We start from the raw sequence: 17,954 nt of genomic DNA, 5'->3' as shown, positions 1-17,954 counted from the left end.
TATACAGACACTTAAGCAGAGTGCAGCCATACAGTCAAATTCACTTTACAGTAAAACAGCTCACTCATTCTGGAGTGTTCTGAAAAACACTTTGATGAAAAATATTGCATTCTGGCAATTCTTTGGGGTGTGTGGAATACTTATTATGTGGCTATTTTAAATAACATTTAGCCCAATTGGTTGGTACAAGTCTACCATCTCAATAAGAGATGATTAGGCTCTCAAATGTCAGTTCACTCCTTAAGTGACAGCTTCTGTGTACTAAGACACAGGGTCTTTATCCTACTTTGAGATCCCTGAGATGGAGCCTTGGATCTTTTACATTCAAAGGATGTGCCCTGTGCTATGGCAAGCATGGATCAACGTTCTGCTGCTTCTTGCCTCTGTTCTGTGAGGTGTGCTGGTCTCCCATTTTGAGAATGGGGTAAAATAAGGAGTACTTTCTCTACAATCAATTACCTTGGGACTGCTCCTACTTATATGTTTGGTCAGGGAGCAAAGAGCCATCTAAATTGATTTTTTTTAAAAAAAACAAAACTCAATTTTACTTTAAAGAGAACTATGCACCTTGGAGCAATTAGCTGTTAGCCCCTCCATGCACCTAAAAGTTTTGGCTGCCATTAAAACTGGAGTTACTTTATATGGGAATGTTTAAAATACCTACAGTTGTCTAGTGTAAATAACTGGAGCATTGGTGGCTCTATTGGGAGTTTTAGGGTACCACAGAAGTCCCCAAAAGGACTAAGCAGCTGAGCGAGTGCTTAAGGAATAACTGCACCCCCATTACTTCACAATGATCCATTAGGGCCAAGCTGTTAAAGGCATGTGAGGTTAGCCTCACACTTGCTTGTGGAATGTACAGCTTTTATGAATGCACATACACAAGTTCAGAACTTCAATAATTTAATAACAAACAAAAGCATTGTGTGAAATTAGTCTTATTCAAACCAGTTGCAATAAAGCTGAAGAAGTGCAGCATGTTTCAGGTTTTAGCACCTTGAGAAAAGAGTCCTTAAAGTGTTAAGACAGGGAGTGATTTGATATGGATAAGAGGTGATGTGTTTATGTAACAGCATAGAAATTGCTTCCCCATTTTCTCACAGGAAGAAGACAGAAGTTCTTTAAAAACAAAGTTGTTCATTGAATTCACAGTTTTAGTGGATATATGAAATGGAAGAGATGACACAAAGGCTGAAGAATTCCAAGGCAATCATATTGCGAGTCCAAAGGCACTGACGATACAGTACATAGTCTTGTTCTCCCATCTCACAGTGCAGGTTCCTACAAAAAGAGAAGAAAAGTCAATTGGGGTGGCTATACTATATACAGAAGAACTACATCAGATCATAAAATTCATAGCTTTCAATTTAAAGAACACATAGAACAAATCTATTGCATTTTAAGCCACACTTGCTAAGTTTAAGCCTCAGCCAACTCCGTACCACATAGGCAACATCCCATAATTTGGAGCAGTGGAACCTAAAATTATTGAACCACATTACATCGATATTCAGTCACACTTTATTCTTCCACAGGAAGCATGTATGTTTATTCACTGGTGATGATGATTCTTCCAACTAAGTATCAGGAAGAACTTTCTGACAGTAAGAGCTGTTCGACAGTGTAATGGGCTCTCTTGGAAGATGGTGGACTCTCCTTCCTTGGAGGTTTTAAAGCAGAGGTTGGATGGTCATCTGTCATGGGTGCTTTAGCTGAGATTCCTGCAATGCAGGAGGTTGGAAGAGATAACTCTTTGGGGCCCCTTCCAACTCTACAATCCTTCAATTTTAAAGCAGAGATGCTCTACTAGCCACCCTAGGGAAATAAGGGAATAAGGCACTTCTAACAAGAACAACCTGCCCCATGGTCACTTGTAACGTCTAGTATTAGAAGTTTATTACCACAGAATAGGTGTGTGTGGATTTTTCTCTTCTGGAGTCACACAAATATCTTGTGAAACATTTCAATGGAGAAACTAAGACAAAGTATTAAAACATTCTTGTTACCATCAGCAGAGTTGTCCCAGAAGCAAGAGCTTGCAGTATGAAGTCCAGCACCATTCTTTTGCATAATCACACATGTCACTGTAAATTGAAGATACAGTATTGTTAGAAAATGGAATGTTTCCATGGCATAAGCTACACAGTTACATCCACATCTGTTTTTAGCCTTAAATGCCTATGTAAACATCTCTTATCTTAAATTGCCCCCTCACCTGCAATTTCCATTTTAGAGTTTAATTTTCGGTTTTACTCAAAACCATTTGTCAAAACAATAATACAATGAGCACAGAAACCCATTCACTTACCAACATATTTGAAAGGTTTCCCCAGCTTTGTGAGATGACTCAGAATTTGCTCTACAACACTTGTAGTCCATTGATTCACTTTGCTGTGCAGATATGCATTGCCACCTATTGTTCCTTCTATGGCCTGCAAACAAAGAGAGGTTCAAATTACCACCAGGCTGCTAAGGAATTTTAATTTTTTAAAAAGCATGCATTGATTTCAAAAGCTAGAATAAATATGTCAGTGTTTTTTCCAAGCAACACAGATCACACCATCAAACACAGATCACACCATCCAACAAGAAGGAAAACCCAGAAGCAACTAACAGCCATACTGATGAGCAATGATCACTGAAATGCTAGCTTGAGCTGCCATCTGTGAGGTGGTGGATCAATCTCAAGAGTTCCAAACACACAAAGACCCCCCCCCCCCACACCTTTGCAAGAATGATTTGGGCAGGTAACCAACAATATGGTGCCTCATATTTGTTCTGAGGCTATTGAAATCCTAATTACAGTGGAGCAGACACACCTCTCTGCCAGTGGGAGACCATGTCCACTGCGAAGGCCATGCATGTAAAAAGCTCTGTGGGCAGTAACTGTACTGTTGGTGTTCTGGGAGTGCGGCAGGGGTAGGATTGAGGCAACCTAGGATCCAAGCAGTGTGCCAACCTCACCCCTCATGGTGGGCTGCAGTGCTACCAGTGATGGTGCTCAGGTGAGCACAGGCACCTGTTACTGTTCATCTCTTTTGTGATGTGTTTGACAGATTGTAAGCATGGAGGCAGGGACTGTGTTGCTTTTCGGTCTTTCCCCAGTACCTAAAAAATATTAGGAACTTTATAAACAACATTTAATGTATCACCAGAAACACACAGAGGGAGAAAGACATCTTCCACTTCTGAAGCTACAGAGGGAGTGACAATGAGATCTTGCAACAAGAGGCTGAACAGCCCAAATCAATACCCTCTGTAATAAATGGGTGTCTGGCTTACTCAGTCTTATCCTGCGGTTGTAAGCAAAGATTTCACACTCTGTAAAGCATTAGTGCCAAGACTGAGAACAAGGGAGTGGCTGTTCATTGAATGTCACTAAGTTGTGGTCCTTTCGTGCTTTTCCCTGCAGATTCTATGTTTGCAAACATTACTGTAGCAGAGTGTACTAGCATCTAATAGCCCTATTATTTTAAATTGTTTTTAATGTTTTTAATGCTGTAACCTGCATTGGGGCTTTAGGGTGAAAAGTGAGTAATAAACATCAGCACCACCACAAAACATGCAAGGGAGGCATGCAGGTTTTTTACACAGATGAGTTGTACATACTTGATAAGTTACCAATCATATATTTGCTTAACAAAGAATGGCATGTACAACGTATTTAGCTTGTGCTCCTAAGCCTTCACTAATCGCCAGGAAGGTTGCCACAACAGAGGATTAGCAAACAAGACCCTGGTACCCAGGTAACACATAACTAGAGTAAATTTGCTCTAAATCTACTAACTATATTAATTCTATAGCTGCAAGTCACCAAAAGATTATTCCTGAAGTTGGAATCTAATGAAATAGAACAGTCCACTCCATTTAAGCCAAGGTACATGCATTAAATACTGATGTCACCACTGTGATTCAAGTAGATTTAACTAGCTTGCAGATTAGGCCAGAAGTCAGTTCATATTACAAGACAAAGTCCTAAATTTGATAAGCTTAATCATGTAAAAAGAGAGGTAAAAACCTTTACGAATGCAATTCTATGAGGATATCAAAATAGGATTGTTTCTTCTATATAGGCTGGCTGGGATTAAAAGTATGACATAAGGCCAACGAGCCTCTACTCCTCTTCCTACTGCAGCTCTTGATACTCCCAGAAAAATCATCCCTGCAGATCAGGAGTCACCTCCAGAGTGGAATTCAACATAGCATGAGGGACTATAAAGTAAAGTTGGGGGAGTGGGTTTTTCCCCTCAGAGAGACAATCTGCATTGTCTTATATCACTATATCACTAGCTGGAGAGGTGAAATGTTCACAAAACAGAGCCAGCGAGTCACAATCCCCTAGAAATGTTTCAAATGAAATAATATGTATCTGTATGTATTTGCACAAAATGTATATACCAATAACAAAATTATGAGCACACAGACACACACATATTTCGAAGCAAAATTAAAATAATTCACATTGCAATGTGTGTTAAGAGGCTGTTTACATAGCTCATGTTGCCACTTTAAATGTGGGCTTACAACACAAACTTAGGCATGTCTACTCAGAAGTACCACTGAGTTCAATGAGACCTATTCCTAGGTAAGTGTGAGTGATTGCAGCCTTACAATTCAGTTCAATGTGTATTTTCCACAATGCAGCGGTGATATATTTATCTTTTTAAAGGGAGTTACGGGGTGCAGTAGAAATATAGCAGATGCTGTGCAATGAGGATATATTAATGGAAGATGTAGCATAAACACATCCTACCTCTTTTATAATGTTGCTTACTTCATCCACAATAAACGCAGTCTTGCAGGGGGAAAGAAGAGAAAAAGAAGCCAGAGATAACATTTAAACCAAGTAAGCAATTTGCAGTACTGACACAAAGGTAGTTTTAACAAACAGGCTAATGCTTCAAACATTAATCAGATTTGATTTAATTCCCTAAGCATCTAACGCCTTGTTTCTACTTCACCAGACATAGAATCCTGCCATCGCAAAGTGTGGCAAGCGATTCCTTAATGCTTATAACTGCAGCAAATGAACTTCTTAAGCAGTCACATAAAAGCATATGTTTAACCTCCCCTTCAAACACTTATAGAATAGAGGTGGCAGGCACATATAGTGGCCAGGGAACACATAAAAGACCACAACTACTCCCCTTTTAGGGACACGGGTGGCGCTAAACCACAGAGCCTCTTGGGCTTGCCAATCAGAAGGTTGGCGGTTCGAATCTCCGCAACAGGGTGAGCAGGTCCCTGCTCCTGCCCACCTAGCAGTTCAAAAGCACGTCAAAGTGCAAGTAGATAAATAGGTACTGCTCTGGCGGGAAGGTAAACGGCGTTTCTGTGTGCTGCTCTGGTTTCAGCAGAAGCGGCTTAGTCCTGGAAGCTGTATGCAGGCTCCCTCAGCCAGTAAAGCGAGATGAGCGCCGCAACCCCAGAGTCAGCCATGACTGGACCTAATGGTCAGGGGTCCCTTTACTCCCCTTTTACAATCTATTCATAACTATGTGGAGGCCTTTCTGGCACTCATGCATCAAGGCAACTCTTATCTTCCCCCCCTTTTTTCTTTTATATTTTTATTATCATATATAATAAACCAGTGTTTCCCAAACGTTTTTGGGCAACGGCACACCTGTTTACCGGAAAAAAATCTCGCGGCACACCACCATTAAAGCCCCGCCCCGTGACGTCAGCGCGCAGCGTCACGCCGGGAGGGACGCACAAAAGTGAAAGTTTTTTCCCTCCCCCTTGCCGGGGTGGGAGGAGGCAGCAGAGCGAGGGACTGAGGGACGGCGGCAGCTGAGGCGGCCACCCCTCGACGCCGTCCCAAAAGCCGCCAAAAAGCCCTAAAAAAAGAGGAGCAGCACAAAAAACACACCACACACGGGGGGCGTGTTCTAATTTGCTTCTAACTCCGGGTTAGAGCGCAGCACGTGGAGGATGGGTGGGGAAAGAGAGAGGAGGCGCACTGATAGAACGCCAGGCACGGGGGCCGCCAGGGAGAGCCAGCGCGCGCCCCACCCCGGACGCTCGCGGCCACCGCCATCCCTCCCTCCCAGGGAAGGCGGGATTAGAGCAAGCGCCCGGGCAGCAAGAAGCGCGCGCGCGCCGGCCCTGCCCTGGATCCCTCAGAACCGCCAGTCTCTGGGAAAGTGGGCGTGGCTTCAGAACTCTCAGGCAGCAGCACCCGCCGCCCGGCAAGGCTTCCCATTGGGAGGCGCGAATGCTTTAGTGGGCGGGGATTGGTGCAAATATAGGCAGGGCGGGCTGAGAGGAGGAGCCGCCGCCGAGGAGCAGCGACACCAGCAGCGTTTCCTCTCCCCCCTCCCCTCCCGTGTCAACAAGCGGGGCGCCTGCGCCGGGGGTTTGCGCGTCAGGCAGGCATCCAGGCAGGCAGACGGCGAGAGCCCCGCGCTGGGCAGCCGCTGCTCGCCGCCGCCGCCCCGCGTCTCGCCGCCCGACTCGCCCGCCTCCCTCCCACGGCACACCAGCCGATGTCTCACGGCACAGTAGTGTGCCGCGGAACACCGGTTGGGAAACACTGTAATAAACATTACTATATATGATAATAAAGGTTTTGAGGTGTTGGTGGTTTTTTGTTTTTCAATCCTGGTATATAAATTTTATGAAATACTTGTTTATGACTAGCTGAGACACCGATCTCATCTGCAGACAGGAGTACATGAGGCTCCATCTCACCTTTGACCATGGGCTGACTACCTGATCATGATTAGGGTAAGGACATTCATTTGAACACATGGATTTGATGGAACAGTAACCTCTGAATGCCAAAAGGAGATCCCGCCACACCCCAGATGAAAACTGGCAGTTTCCTTCTCTTCTCCTTTAAGAGGGGCAAATTCCCTTCCCTCTTCGATTTTGCGAAGTTTCCCTTAGGACAAGAACCTGGGCCATTAGACCAGCCGGCAAGAGATTTATTTATTCGGATGGCTGAACGCGCACCTCCCAAATGCGTGTACCCGCATGCCACAAAGAGCGGCGCTTTCTGGCACAAGCCTACCACGGGGGGAGCGGAGAGATGCAGCACCGCCAGCAGAATAAGTTGCCCCGGGGCTTGCAAGGCAGCCTGGCGGCGGCATCTCTCCTCTCGGACCAAGGGCTGGAAGCGGCGGGAGCGCCGGGGCTGGCAAGAGAGGAGGGCGACTTTCCAGGAACGGGAACGTGGCCGACAATGGGCAAAGGGGCGGACCCCGCCATCGCCACCGCCCTCCCCACGGAGGTCCCCGCAGCTACGGAAGAAAGGGGCATGCCGTCCCTTCCCTCCACGGCCGCCCGCCCGCCAAGAGGAGGTGGAGGAGGGACGCCGCTGTCCTTAGGAACCGTTACCTCCTCTGCAGACTGAAGCTCGTCCATCTTCTTCTTCAGCAATCCAGCCTATCGCCTCCCACGCGGCGCATGCGCAACCGACTCTTCGCCGGTCGCAGACAGCAGCACTTTCTTTCTTTTCTCTCTCGCTCGAGCTACGCGGCTGCGCAGTGCGCTCCTGTGCTTTCCCAACCAATCACCCGACGCTGGCAAATGTACCGGAAGCGTTGCTGAGCTACGCTCTCTCCCTCGCGCGCGCTTGCGCAATGAAGGGCGAGCACGCGCGGTTTCCGTTGTTTAATAAGAGGTGTGGAAAATGCGCCCCCCCCCCCAGTCGCCGTTTCTGGGGGTTTTTTGCGTGTGGTTCGCGCTGAGCTGAGGAGCCTGCGCTTTAGCGACCGTGGGGAAGGGAGGATTAGCACACATTCTTCGCTTATTTTACTTTGTTTAGAATACAGGGGTGGCTCTCCCTCCTCCAGAACTCCCCATCTTCTATGCTGGCTGGGCCTTCAGGTGCTTGAAGATGATACGTCGCCTCTTAATAGCCTTTTCTGCAGGCCCAGTATATCCAGCTCCTTCAGTCTCGGAATTGTAGAGTTAGGAACCCAAAGGGACATCTAGTCTGACCCTCTGGAGTGCAGTCTTTGGCTCAGGGTTCCTCATCTCCGACGGCCACCCTCCTCTGGATGCCATCTATTTTGTCAGTAACCTTAAAATGAAGGGTGCAGAAGGGAGGTCTGACCAAAGTTAATTTGTAGATAATTTTTTAAAAATTAAATAGAAATCCTTAACAAAAATGGAAGCAGCCAGTGAAATGGTATAATGGGGAATAAAGAGACTGCTGCTGAGCAGTGAACTGAGGGGGAGGTCCCAAAGCCCTTCTCCAAGGGTGTCACCTGGAGACTTCAAGGTCCTTACCATGGAGGGGAGTCATTGCTTCCTGGCCAACAATAACCAACACATACCACTGAGATGTAGTAGCTCCCATGCCTCTGTTGTCCTGCAACATCCAGGGCTTTTTTTCAACCATAACTCACCGGACTCAGTCCCGGCACCTCTCAGGTGGGCACCATTGCCTTTATAAGAGAACAAGAGAGGCGTTCACGGTGAGTTCCAGCACCTCTTTTTCTAGAAAAACAGGACTAGCAACATCCACTAGCAACATCACCTCTTTCACTGCTTAGTATTGAAGGCTTTTTATCTGCCATAATATCTGTACCACTTGACTGGCCACCACAGCAAAAAACAAAAACTGGATTTCAGGAGACACCATGTTAGAAGAGGTATTGTTTGTTTTTTTTAAACAGAAGGAAGTGTCATCTTGTAAAATGGGGCCTTGTGCAATAATGCAGCACTGTGGAGAACCTGCATGGTGTTTGATGACAACTCTCATGATCACCCCAGGCAATACAGCCAATGAATTGAAAGTTACAGTTCAACGCTATTTTGGGAGCTGCAAATTCCCAATTCAGAATCTAAAAACAAAGCTTTCCACCCTTCAAAACTATTTCCCCCTTATATATTTATTAAATCACATTTAAGCTTATTGATTAACGAATAACTAAAAGTTATACATAAAATTGTTTTCCCCCCTCCCTATCATGCTATCTTGGCAAAAGAATTTGAAGTGTTTCATTTGCCAGGATGCGTAGCTCACCACCTCAGAGAGGGTAGATTACTATCTTGGCTTTGCTTCTCAAATGCTTCAACAGAATTCTCCTCAAATGCTTCAAAAGAATTGCAATACTTCTCAAGAATCACAGGCTAGATGACAGTTCTTAATCCCTCCCATTTACACTCCTATTATTATTATTAATTAAATTTATGCATTTATGCATACTCTGCATTTATGCATTTACTCTGAATAATTTGCAGGTTTTATAACTGAGGGCACCCTCAACTGTTTTTCACAGATGACATTAAGCTTCCTTTTTTCTTCACTCTTACCTTCTTTCAGCCCTTTTAATGTCTTCCCTTTCCAACCCACAGCAGTTGGTGAGGGCAGTTTCTGCTCTTAGGCAACACTGCATTGCCAACATCTTCCAGAACTTAGTGCCTACCTAGCCCAAATTCTACAATGCAGGATTTAGTCAATGGCTGTGGAGAGATGCATACTCACTGTTAGGACACTGGAAGCTCCCTTCTCAGGTAATCTTTTATATATATATAGATAGATATAGATATTGCTGTTAGTTGTTTTATTAAAAGCATACACATAAACAATCATAGTGCATATGTGCATGTTTTCCAAATAATTCAAATTCAGAATACAGTAAGCACATTCTACTCGTTACTATGGGTTTTCCTGATATAGACATGGGGGAAGAAGTTTCCAAAAGGCTCTATTGAAGCTCAGGTGGTCTTACTCCTTCTGACAAAGGGAAGCCAATTGTCAACAAAATGCAGTGGCGTAGCGTGGGTTGTCAGCACCCGGGGCAAGGCAAGTAATTTGCGCCCCCTAATCCATGGATTTTGCGCCCCCTAACCCGTGGAGCGCCCCCCCAGATGTTGCGCCCGGTGCGGCCGGCCCCCCTGCACCCCCCACGCTACGCCACTGACAAAATGGTCTGTCTGTACCACTCTCTGTGGAACTCTGTCTTGGTGCATCAGTTTTTATGGTAGTGCAAGCTGCCATACTTTATTTAAGCTAGCTTTGCTTCATGCTGGCTGGGACTGATGGAAGTTGTAGATCAAAACATCTGGAAGATACCAGGTTGGCAAAGGAAGGGCATTTGCATGTCTCTCTCCCAGGTTAAAACTAGGTTCCCCAAATGCAGACTTTGACTAGTACTTAACTTCCTGATCTTTACCACCCGTACCAGCAAAGTGCTTGAGGAGGAGGGGAACAGACTTGGAGATGTGTGGAACATTCCCCTCCTTCCACATCCTTCCAAGATTCAAGCACTTCAGTAGCCTAGGTAAGACTGAGGACAATATCAGAGGCAAAATGTGAGGAATGAGAAGGTGGTGTGGGAAGCTAACCTTGCCTGTGGGCAAGATAAATCAATGAGTCAATGGCTATTGGTCATTATGACTTCCAGATTCAGAGGCAGTATGCCTCTTGTTGGCTGCTGTGGAAAACAGAATGTTTGGCTATGTATATTACAGATGTTTCTACAATCAAACACAAAGAAACACATCCAAAACATATAACAAAAAAAGCTGAACTTGGCCTGGAATATGAATATTCTCTTTAAAAATGGAAAAGGTTTCTACACACATGAATATTTGGCTATTAAACTTCTGAAGCATATGTAATAAGCTGAAATGGAACCTCCAATTCAGATATTTCTAGATTTGGGTTTGGATTGATTTGTACGTAATATTACTTGAAAAATAGGTGAATAAAGCCTTCCCTTTGATAGCTTAAAAGCATTGGGGATTTTAAAATGTGCGTACTGTTTATGCTGGTATTACTGGTACTGTATTTGTATTATTCATATTAATAATACCAGCAATATGTATTAATTATCATGCAGTCCACAGCCCTCTGAGATAGCTAAGCGGTCAGGGGGGATCTGTCATTTCTAGTAAATGCTCGCTCTGAATCTTGCGGAAGTTGAGGTTTGCAGTGTTGCACACATCTAACATAAGCGAGTGACACAGAGAGAAACCACGTGAAAGTATCATACTTAATGGCCACTACTCTTCCTGTTAGCTTAGGGGTTTCATGTACGCTTTAAGAAAAAGCATTGTCTTTTCTCGCAGTGAACTGTTTCCTCCCAGACCACTCAGGCATTATTTAAAGCCTCTCATTGATAGCAGACTGCATTGGGGGCAGTTACTTCCAATGCAGAGGGCTGTAGGATCATACGATGATGTGCACTGAAGTATTCTGTGTCAAACTTCAGTCCAGCAAGAAGGAAACGGAGAGAAAGAAGATATCATTTTTTCTTCAGTAAAACTAGCATCCTGCATTTCTTCTTTGAAAGTAAAAGGTAAGTCAGTGTTTGCTAAAGGCAGGCATAAAAAATGTTTAAATGTTTGCAAGGCAAGGGCCTTGCATTCCTCTCTTATTTGTGATTATTTGCTGTGTTTCGTTCCCCTAGCAGATAGGATACATTGATCTTTAGGGGTTATTGAATTGGAAAACACCCTATCTCAAATTATTTTAGACATTTCTATTGCTTTAACATTCAAAAACTGGTGAATGCAAATAAATAAGTTCTACTATTGCTGTGTATCTGTTTCTCAAAGCTATGTAAATATTTAAAAGATGCCTCTGAATTTCTGCCGTTAAAAGATGGAGATTTATTTCCTCGTGGTAGCATAGCATGGACTAATGTATTGTGCAACTTTGATTCCTTCCTCTGTACTGTATATTTAGCTCTCTAACACTGCACACCCCAAACCTTGTACTTTGAGTAACCCTGTTCATGTGTATGTGTCTATAGTAAGTAGTTTATTGTTCCACACTGTATCTTCTGGTGTGTCCAAGATAGGCAATTTTTCTGTGTTAAGCCCAATAAACATCTCAGAGAAGGATATATGACACTGGGATCTTTCATGAAGGCCTTGCTTTCTAAATGTTAAGTTTTTGGATTTGTAGTATGTCGTCTTATAATAAGCTGTGCATAGGATCAATGTGTGTAATGCGTTCTGAACTTTTTATTGATCCTTTGAACAGCTTATTTATTGTATAAAATCATACTACAACTATAATTCCATTTTTTTTTAAATAATTTTTTATTGGTTTTCCATAAAACAAAACAAAAACATAAACATAAACAAACAAAAACACGACTTCCCCGTACCACCCCTTTTCTGCATTCTTGTTTCAAGATTTTTCAGCAACCCTCTGATCATAACTTAAATATATTTCATATATTTAACTTCAGTTAGTTATTAATACAACTGTAGTTCTTTATCTCTTATAACTCTGAGCCCCTAATTTTCCAAATTACAGCAGTTTTTAAGATAAACTTTAAATTTATTCCAATCTTCATCCACCGCCTCTTTCCCCCGGTCTCGAATTCTGCCAGTCATCTCTGCCAGTCCCATATAGTCGATCACCTTCGTCTGCCATTCTTCCAACGTGGGTAAATCTTGCGTCTTCCAATACTTTGCTAGAAGAATTCTTGCTGCTGTAGTGGCGTACATAAAAAATGTCCTATCCTTCTTTGACACCATTTGGCCCACCATACCCAAGAGAAAGGCCTCTGGTTTTTTAACAAACGTTCTCTTCAGAACTTTTTTTATTTCATTATAGATCATTTCCCAGAAAGCCTTAATCTTCGGGCAGGTCCACCAAAGGTGATAGAAGGTTCCCTCCGTTTCACTACACTTCCAACACTTGTTATTGGGCAAGTGATAGATCCTTGCTAACTTAGCAGGAGTCATGTACCACCTGTAGATCATTTTCATAATGTTTTCTTTTAAGGCATTACATGCCGTGAATTTAACACCAGTGGTCCATAACTGCTCCCAGTCAGCAAGCTCAATGTCATGCCCAATATCCTGTGCCCATTTAATCATATTAGATTTCACCATTTCATCTTGAGTATTCCATTTCAACAGCAAGTTGTACATTCTTGACAAATTTTTAGTATTGGGTTCTAACAGTTCTGTTTCTAATTTTGACTTTTCCACTTGGAAGCCTTTCTTTCTGTCCTGCTTGAATACTTCATTTATCTGTCGATAATGTAACCAATCTCTCACCTTAAACTTCAGTTTCTCAAAACTCTGCAATTTTACATTTTCACCATCTTGTTCTATAATTTCACAATATTTAGGCCAATTAGAACCCATATTCAATTTTTTCACCTCTTTTGCTTCCATTGGTGACAACCACCTGGGGGTTCTACTTTCAAACAAGTCTTTATACTTAATCCAAACATTATACAGAGCTTTCCTCACAATATGGTTCTTAAAACCTTTATGCAATTTTACCTTGTCATACCATATATATGCATGCCAACCAAATCTGTTATCAAATCCTTCCAGATCCAAAATGTCTGTATTCTTGAGGAGCAGCCAATCTTTCAACCAGCAAAACGCTGCTGATTCGTAGTAGAGTCTTAAGTCCGGCAGGGCAAAACCCCCTCTATCTTTCGCATCTGTTAATGTCTTAAATTTTATCCTTGGCTTTTTGCCCTGCCAGACAAATTTCGATATGTCTTTCTGCCACCTCTTGAAACAGTCCATCTTATCTATTATTTGTAATGTCTGAAACAGAAATAACATTCTAGGCAATACATTCATTTTGATAACAGCAATTCTGCCTAACAAGGAAAGTTTCAGCCTTGACCATATGTCTAAATCTTTCTTAACTTCTGACCAACATTTATCATAATTGTCTTTAAAAAGATTCACATTTTTCGATGTCAAATTTACCCCCAGGTACTTCACTTTTTTTGCTATCTCCAAACCTGTTTCATTCTGGAATGTCTCTTTTTCTTCATTTGTTAAGTTTTTTTCCAAGACTTTAGTTTTTTGTTTGTTCAACTTAAATCCTGCAACTTGACCAAATATCTCGATCAGTTCTAAAACTCTTTTTGTGCTAGTGATTGGCTGTTGCAAAGTCAAAACTAGGTCATCTGCAAATGCCCTTAATTTATACTCTCTCACTCCGACCTGAATTCCTTTAACCAACTGGTCCTTTCTGATCATGTTTAACAGAACCTCCAGAACCAGTATAAAAAGTAGGGGAGAAATAGGGCATCCCTGTCGTGTTCCTTTCTCTATAGCTATCTCTTCCGTTACCACATTATTTACAATTAGCTTTGCCTTCTGCTTAGAATAAATTGCACCTATACCGTTTTCAAAACCTTGGCCTACCCCCATCCCTTGGAGATTCTTTTTCATAAAACTCCAACTAATATTGTCAAAGGCTTTCTCCGCGTCCACAAAAATCAAAACCGCTTTTCTGTTAATGTTCATCTCCAACAGTTCCACAATGTCTATTATGTTCCTCACATTGTCAGACATGTGTCTTCCCGGGAGAAAGCCAGATTGGTCTTTATGAATCTCACCTGTCAATACTTTCTTCAGTCTTTTTGCTAAAATGTCTGCAAAAATTTTGTAATCCACATTTAATAATGATATCGGGCGGTAGTTCTTAACCTGGTTCTTTTCAGTCTCGGTCTTTGGTATAAGTGAAATAAAGGCCTCTTTCCACGTTTCGGGTGCCTTTTTCCCCTCCAATATTTCATTACAAACTTCTTTCAGTGGTTGCACTAAACCTTCTCTCAAAGCTTTATAGTATCTAGCCGTCAGTCCATCTGGTCCTGGAGACTTTCCCAGTTGTGCCTTTTGAATGGCCTCCTCTATTTCCTGTTCTGTTATTTTCTCGTTCAAAATCAACTTGCCCTGTTCTGGAATTTTCGGTAGTCCATAATTTTTAAGAAATTCTTCTATTTCTTGTTCGTTTACTGGCCCTTGTGTGTATAATTTCCTAAAGAAACTTTGAAAACAGTTACTTATCTCATTTGGCTTATGAACATTCTTTCCCTCTATCTCCAAACAAGTAACTGTATTCAATTTTTGCCTCTTTTTCAGTTGCCATGCAAGGAGCTTCCCACACTTGTCTGCAGACTCAAAAGTCCTTTGTCTCATTTGCTTAATTTTCCATTCTATCTCTTGATTTGTCAGTTCCATATATTGCGTCTGATAATATTTTATTTCTCTCAAAATTTCTTGAGACTTTGGTTTTGACCTCAGTTTCTTTTCTCCTTCCTTCATTTTTTCTAAAATTCTTTCTTTCCTTTCATTTTGCTTTTTCCTCTTGATTGAATTCTGTTGTATCAGGAAGCCTCTCATCACGGCTTTACTCGCGTCCCAAATTGTTCTTTTTTCCACATCTGTTCTCCAATTTATCTCAAAATAATCTTTCAATGTCTTTTGGGCCTTTATACAAAATTGTTCATCTCTAAATAGGGAGTCATTCATTCTCCATCTAAAGGATCCAGTTGTTGTCATTTTCATTTCCATCTTTACGGCATTATGGTCGGAGCAGGTTTTTGGGCAGATTTCTACTTTTTTAATCTTTGTAGCCATCACACTAGATACCCAAATTTGGTCGATTCTCGTCCATGTCATTTTAGATTCCGAGAAAAAAGTTCCCTCTCTCTCGAGAGGATTCTTTGTTCTCCAGATGTCAATCAAGTCCATGTTTTCCGTCATCTCGAAGAAAGTCTTTGGTAATCTTCCTTCTTTAGATATTGTCTGTCTTTGTGCCTTGTCCATATTTGTAGATACCACTCCATTCATGTCCCCCATCATTATTATTTTGCAGTCGAGATAATCTAGTAAGGTCTCATGCAACTTCTTAAAAAATTCTGCCTTCCCATCATTTGGTGCATATACTCCAATTATCAAATATTTTTCCCCCTGGATCTGTACTTCAATTGCCAGATATCTTCCTTCTTCATCCTTAAATTTTAATTTTGGGTCCAATTTTTCCTTTGCATAAATCACTACTCCTCTCTTTTTTACTTTATCGGAAGATATAAATTCTTGTCCCAATCTTTTGTTCACCAACAATTTCCTGTGTGCTCTAGTTATATGAGTTTCCTGTAGACATATCAGATCCAGTTGTTCCCTTTGCAAAATGTGGAAAACCTGTCGTTTTTTTCTGGGATGGTTCAAACCGTTGCAGTTCCAGCTTAGAAGTTGCAGAGACATTTTGTTTGTTAGATGTTTGATCCTCCGACTGCTCCAAGTTTTTCTTCCTCTTCAGTTGGCAGTTGTGGTAGTCCAAATGATAGATTTGCAATGTCTGTTAGCCCTCCTCCTTCTGATGTTAATCCTTGTCCTTCTCTTCCCGGATCCACCGTACCTTTCTGTAGGTCCTCTAGGTTTCTCTCCAAAAAATATTCTTTCTCCTGTACTGTTCTTATTCTTACTTTCTTCCCTTTGTAGTTAAAGGACAACCCCTGTGGGAATTCCCACCTGAAGGGTATAAAGTTCTTCCTCAGCAAATTGGCAAGATCTCTATAAAAAGTCCTCACTTCCAAGATGTATTTAGGGATGTCCTTAAAGATTTGGACTTGAATGTTTCCAATCACCAAAGCTTTTTGATAGTGAAGGTTCAATATCTTGTCTCTTTCCTCTTTGGTTCTAAAGGTGATCAGACAATCCCTTGACTTCTTGCTTTGCTTTCTACCAAGTCTGAAGGCAGTTGTTATCCCTACTTCATCTTCCTCCAGATCTCCTTGCCAATTTTCCAGAATTGCCTCTGTGAGAAATTCCGCCAGATTGTCCTCTTCTTTCTCTGGAACCTGTCTAAATTTCAGATTTCGTTCTTTCCGTTGTAATTCCAGTAAGGAGAGGGCCGCTTCATGCTCATTCACCTTTTTCTCAATCGGCACTAGTCTTTCCTGCGTCTCACCTGCAACAGATTTTGCACTTTCTGCTACAACTATAATTCCAGTGACTTTACATTTAGGTGTAATTAGACAGAGACACAATTCCATCAGAGTTAGTCCTTCACCAACTTTTCATCTTATGTTGTGTGTGAATGTCTTGCTTGCTTACACAGTAATTGCAATACATTGCCATGGTTAAGCATGTGGTCCTGAACCCAATTGTTTTTGATGGTGCAGCAAATGGTAGAATATTTGCTTAATTTTGCAACATGTTTTAATATGCTTTTTTGACATTGGGAGTAAACTAATATCCCCCTCCCAACTGCAGAAAGTAAGTGATCTGCCTTGTTTGGCCCTCAGTGCCAGCATCAATCAAGGCACAGAACTATCTAGTTTAAATTAACTTGCATGGAGGCAGGGCCATAATCTGCTTTTGTCAGATTCAATGCACCTGATCCCTCCCACATCTTGTGCCTCCTCTGACTTTGTAAGGAAGGACTCTCTACAAAGACCTTAAACAATAGCAGAACATCAGGTGAGTGGCCTTTCAGTCAGTTGGAATCTATTTTTCACTCATTTGGGGCAGGTGAGAGTTCACAACTGCCTTAGGCTCTTGTTTAAAGTCCTTCTGGTTTTTGATTGTGTCATCTATATGTCCATATGAGTTTTCCTGTTCATCTTGTGTCTGCACAAAGTGAAACCATAAGCTGGTATTGGTGCATAATGCCTGAAACATCTTCTAGATTTGTGAGGGATGTGTGTTGTCTCAGTGATAAACCACACTGTTTTTTGCAAGACCTTTTTATCTGCCTGAACAGACACAAACTAGACACGATTCAGATGCCAGGCCCATTAGCTATTAAAGCCTATAAATAATTGATTCATAGTAAAGACTTACTTTAGAACATCTCGCCTTCACACCATACTAGTTTTACTTCCATGGGATAAAAGGTTCAACAGGTAGCAGTCAGAGGGCATCGTATTCCAGTTAAGGCACATTTATCTTTGTGGTTGACTAGGAGGCAATCAACTGAATTTGTTCATGACCTCTTTTATTATTTGGATTATTGTTATTCTCATTTTTCATTATCTTTTGCACAATCCACATAAGCAAAATGGCTTTTATACAGGCCTTTTTACACCAGGGTAAGTAACATGCTGATGGGCAATGGTGCTTATTGTAATGAGGCTGTTTGAAAGATGATGAATCATATTTCATAGCTCAGCTGTGGCCCAAGCATCCTATGAAATGATATGCTGACAGGATGTAGCTTTTGTTTTCCAGGAAAAGTAGGAGATAGTGATCTACTGCAGAATAAGAAAGGAGAAGTA

At 42.1% G+C, this 17,954-nt stretch overlaps 2 protein-coding genes across 11 annotated transcripts in view; one reads left to right on the top strand and one right to left on the bottom strand.

Annotated features, from left to right (window-relative positions):
* Positions 1–886: 886 nt before the first annotated feature.
* DYNLT1 (dynein light chain Tctex-type 1) lies at positions 887–7,480 on the bottom strand. The gene is made up of 5 exons (XM_028723811.2): positions 7,339–7,480; positions 4,754–4,795; positions 2,309–2,432; positions 2,007–2,084; positions 887–1,281 (listed from the first exon to the last, which is right to left on the bottom strand). Exons 1-5 carry the CDS (start codon positions 7,363–7,365, stop codon positions 1,211–1,213), a joined length of 342 nt encoding a protein of 113 aa, XP_028579644.1. The 5' UTR covers positions 7,366–7,480; the 3' UTR covers positions 887–1,210.
* Positions 7,481–7,532: 52 nt separating this feature from the next.
* The window catches only part of SYTL3 (synaptotagmin like 3), a 44,748-nt gene continuing 34,326 nt past the window's right edge, over positions 7,533–17,954 (top strand). For 3 of the 10 annotated variants that reach the window (XM_077925862.1, XM_028723794.2, XM_077925859.1), the window contains exons 1-3: positions 7,635–8,423; positions 9,307–9,465; positions 11,026–11,255. The gene's annotated coding sequence lies outside the window, so the exon portion shown is untranslated. The other 7 variants (XM_077925863.1, XM_077925861.1, XM_077925865.1 and 4 more) reach the window with 6 other exon arrangements.

The sequence above is a fragment of the Podarcis muralis genome, chromosome 3, assembly GCF_964188315.1.
Source record: "Podarcis muralis chromosome 3, rPodMur119.hap1.1, whole genome shotgun sequence".
Taxonomy (NCBI): Eukaryota; Metazoa; Chordata; class Lepidosauria; order Squamata; family Lacertidae; genus Podarcis; species Podarcis muralis.
This window is presented reverse-complemented; position numbering and strand designations above follow the sequence as displayed.